The sequence below is a fragment of the chloroplast genome of Nicotiana tomentosiformis, assembly GCF_000390325.3.
Source record: "Nicotiana tomentosiformis chloroplast, complete genome".
NCBI classification, from domain to species: Eukaryota; Viridiplantae; Streptophyta; class Magnoliopsida; order Solanales; family Solanaceae; genus Nicotiana; species Nicotiana tomentosiformis.
In genome coordinates this window covers 5,001-7,500 of record NC_007602.1, presented here as the reverse complement: position 1 = coordinate 7,500, position 2,500 = coordinate 5,001, and the positions used below count along the sequence as shown (strand labels likewise).

The following is a 2,500-nucleotide window of genomic DNA, read 5'->3' as shown; positions in this document are numbered from 1 at the left end:
CTATTCTATAGATATTTGGACTAGAGTTGACAAACAAACAAAACCAGCAATATACTTTCTTAGTATCGAATAGAAATCTAAATGGGGCGTGGCCAAGTGGTAAGGCAACGGGTTTTGGTCCCGCTATTCGGAGGTTCGAATCCTTCCGTCCCAGAACATATATATATTCTATGAGACTATAGATTGCTTTTTTAACAATGTTCTGTTTAAAATCGAAATGTTAGCTGGAATGTGATTGTTGTTTCTGATTTTTTTCTTTGATGAATCATTTTTTTTTCAAAAACTGAATCGAGATGCGAAAGAATCTATATTCCCTATCTCGTATTCTCTATCCCCTAAATTAGCCTAATTAGATTCCATTTTCTTTTTTTGTGGATTTCTTGGCTTTTCGCCAAGAGGGGGTTTTTGGTACTAATTAAATTCACTAAGTCTCTTAATTCTTAATCAATGAGTTAGGCTAAAATATCAAAAAATAGGAGCAAAAACTTGACTTAATCTGGACTTGTTTGGTTTTGTGCCTAGACAGCTCGCATTTCGTAACAATCAAAAAGACTAGGGCACCCCCTTCTTTTCTTTTGATTTATGTTGCATCAGTCCCATAGAATGGGGTAGATAGGAGTTAATCAGTAATGGGAAGGCATTCATTTCAATATCTATAAACGGTGACAGTTGCTCAGTCTATTTGATCGAATTGATAGATATGAAAACCTCCCCATTCTTTGGATTTTATCAATCAGATGAAAAAAAAATTGGATTTGTTGTTTGGTGTATTTATTTATTTTAGATCATTGAAATCGTTGATGATTCAATTAAAAAAGAAAGACTTATCTTTTTTCCTAAGATGATCAAAAATGATCTTTAACTATCAAATTTTCTTCAAATAATGATGTCGAAAAGGGAACTTTCTAAATTTAGGAAATTTAGAAATATAAATAGTTTTAATCATTCCTTATAAGCTGAATCTTTGCTATTTGAAGAAGTATGAAATAGGTCAATCTCTCCTATTGAGTCACGTGAAGATGCAGAATCAAAAAGAACTCATTTATTCGTCTTATTTATTATTATTTATATATTAAATATTAATAAATATGTTAATGTTAGATAAATTAATATTAGCGATGGGGTCTTACTAAAGAAAAATATTTATCCACCTATCTCTATAGTAACCTATATCTATAGTATATAGATATAGAACAAAGTATAGATTATGGTGTTTATACATCAGCCCAACCAATGACTATTCATGATTCCATAATTGAATCAATTCCATACCGGTTCTTAGAGGAATGTTATGGTAAAACTTCGTTTGAAACGATGTGGTAGAAAGCAACGTGCGACTTGAAGGACAGGATCCGTTGTGGATTTGTACATCCACCATTTTATGTAGGAATGAAGGTGCTCTTGGCTCGACATCATTGGTTCTGTTTCACTAGAACCCCTCTTTTTTTGTTGTCTTGGAATGTAAATAGTCCATGATGGAGCTCGAGTAGAAAGTATTAATTTATTTCTCGGGGCAAGGGTCTAGGGTTAATGCCAATCAATAAAAAAATTGGAACAACTTCGTAAATATATTTTCGGTATGGAAATCGAAAGAATCCAATTTGAGCAAGTTTCCAATTCAAAAATTTCTTGGAATTGACCAAACTTTTTCGATCCAAAGTGTTTCACGCGGGAATCCATCGTCTGTAGGATTCTTTCATAGAAATCGCAAAAGGGGTATGTTGCTGCCATTTTGAAAGGATTAAAAAGCACCGAAGTAATGTCTAAACCCAATGATTTAAAATAAAACAAAGATAAAGGATCCCAGAACAAGGAAACACCTTTTTTATTGTCTTAATAGCTGGATCAGACTGAAGAATCCAAATCCATTTTAAACGAGACAAACATAAAAGGAGGAAAGACCGCTCAATAAATGAAATTGCCGAAAGATTTTCCTTTGAACTGTTTGAAAATTATCCAACTTGAGTTATGAGAGTACGAATGGTTTGTTTTTCGTTTTCAGGAAGAAAGAAGAAAAAAAAGACTTATATCTTTAATTGATTTGATCATTTTATGGACCCAGTTGTCATTTCTTAGATAGAATTCCATACAGAGACAAAACCTCGAATCAATCATTTTTCTCGAGCCGTACGAGGAGAAAGCTTCCTATACGTTTCTAGGGGGGGTGTTGTTCATCTACATCTATCCCAATGAGCCGTCTATCGAATCGTTGCAATTGATGTTCGATCCCGAAGAGAAGGAAAAGATCTTCGGAAAGTGGGTTTTTATGATCCGATAAAAAATCAAACTTATTTAAATGTTCCTGCTATTTTATATTTCCTTGAAAAAGGGGCTCAACCTACAGGAACTGTTCAGGATATTTTAAAGAAGGCGGAGGTTTTTAAGGAACTTCGTCCTAATCAATCCTAATCAACCGAAATTCAATTAAGGAAATAAATTAAGGAAATACAAAAAAGGGGGTAGTCATTTGTATATAACTTTGTATGACTTTTCTCTTCTA

The 2,500-nt window shown here is 33.2% G+C and overlaps 1 protein-coding gene and 1 non-coding gene, besides 1 other annotated feature; both read left to right on the top strand. All coding sequences in view use genetic code 11, as the record gives it.

Moving 5' to 3' along the window:
• Nucleotides 1-2,500: part of a sequence feature (LSC,large single-copy region) that runs on past both edges of the window.
• trnQ lies at nucleotides 83-154 on the top strand. The gene has a single exon. It is a non-coding gene; the product is annotated as a tRNA-Gln (tRNA).
• Nucleotides 1,292-2,409, top strand: rps16 (ribosomal protein S16; the record flags this gene model as incomplete). One transcript has 2 exons in its annotated part: nucleotides 1,292-1,331; nucleotides 2,192-2,409. Exons 1-2 carry the CDS (start codon nucleotides 1,292-1,294, stop codon nucleotides 2,407-2,409), a joined length of 258 nt encoding a protein of 85 aa, YP_398840.1.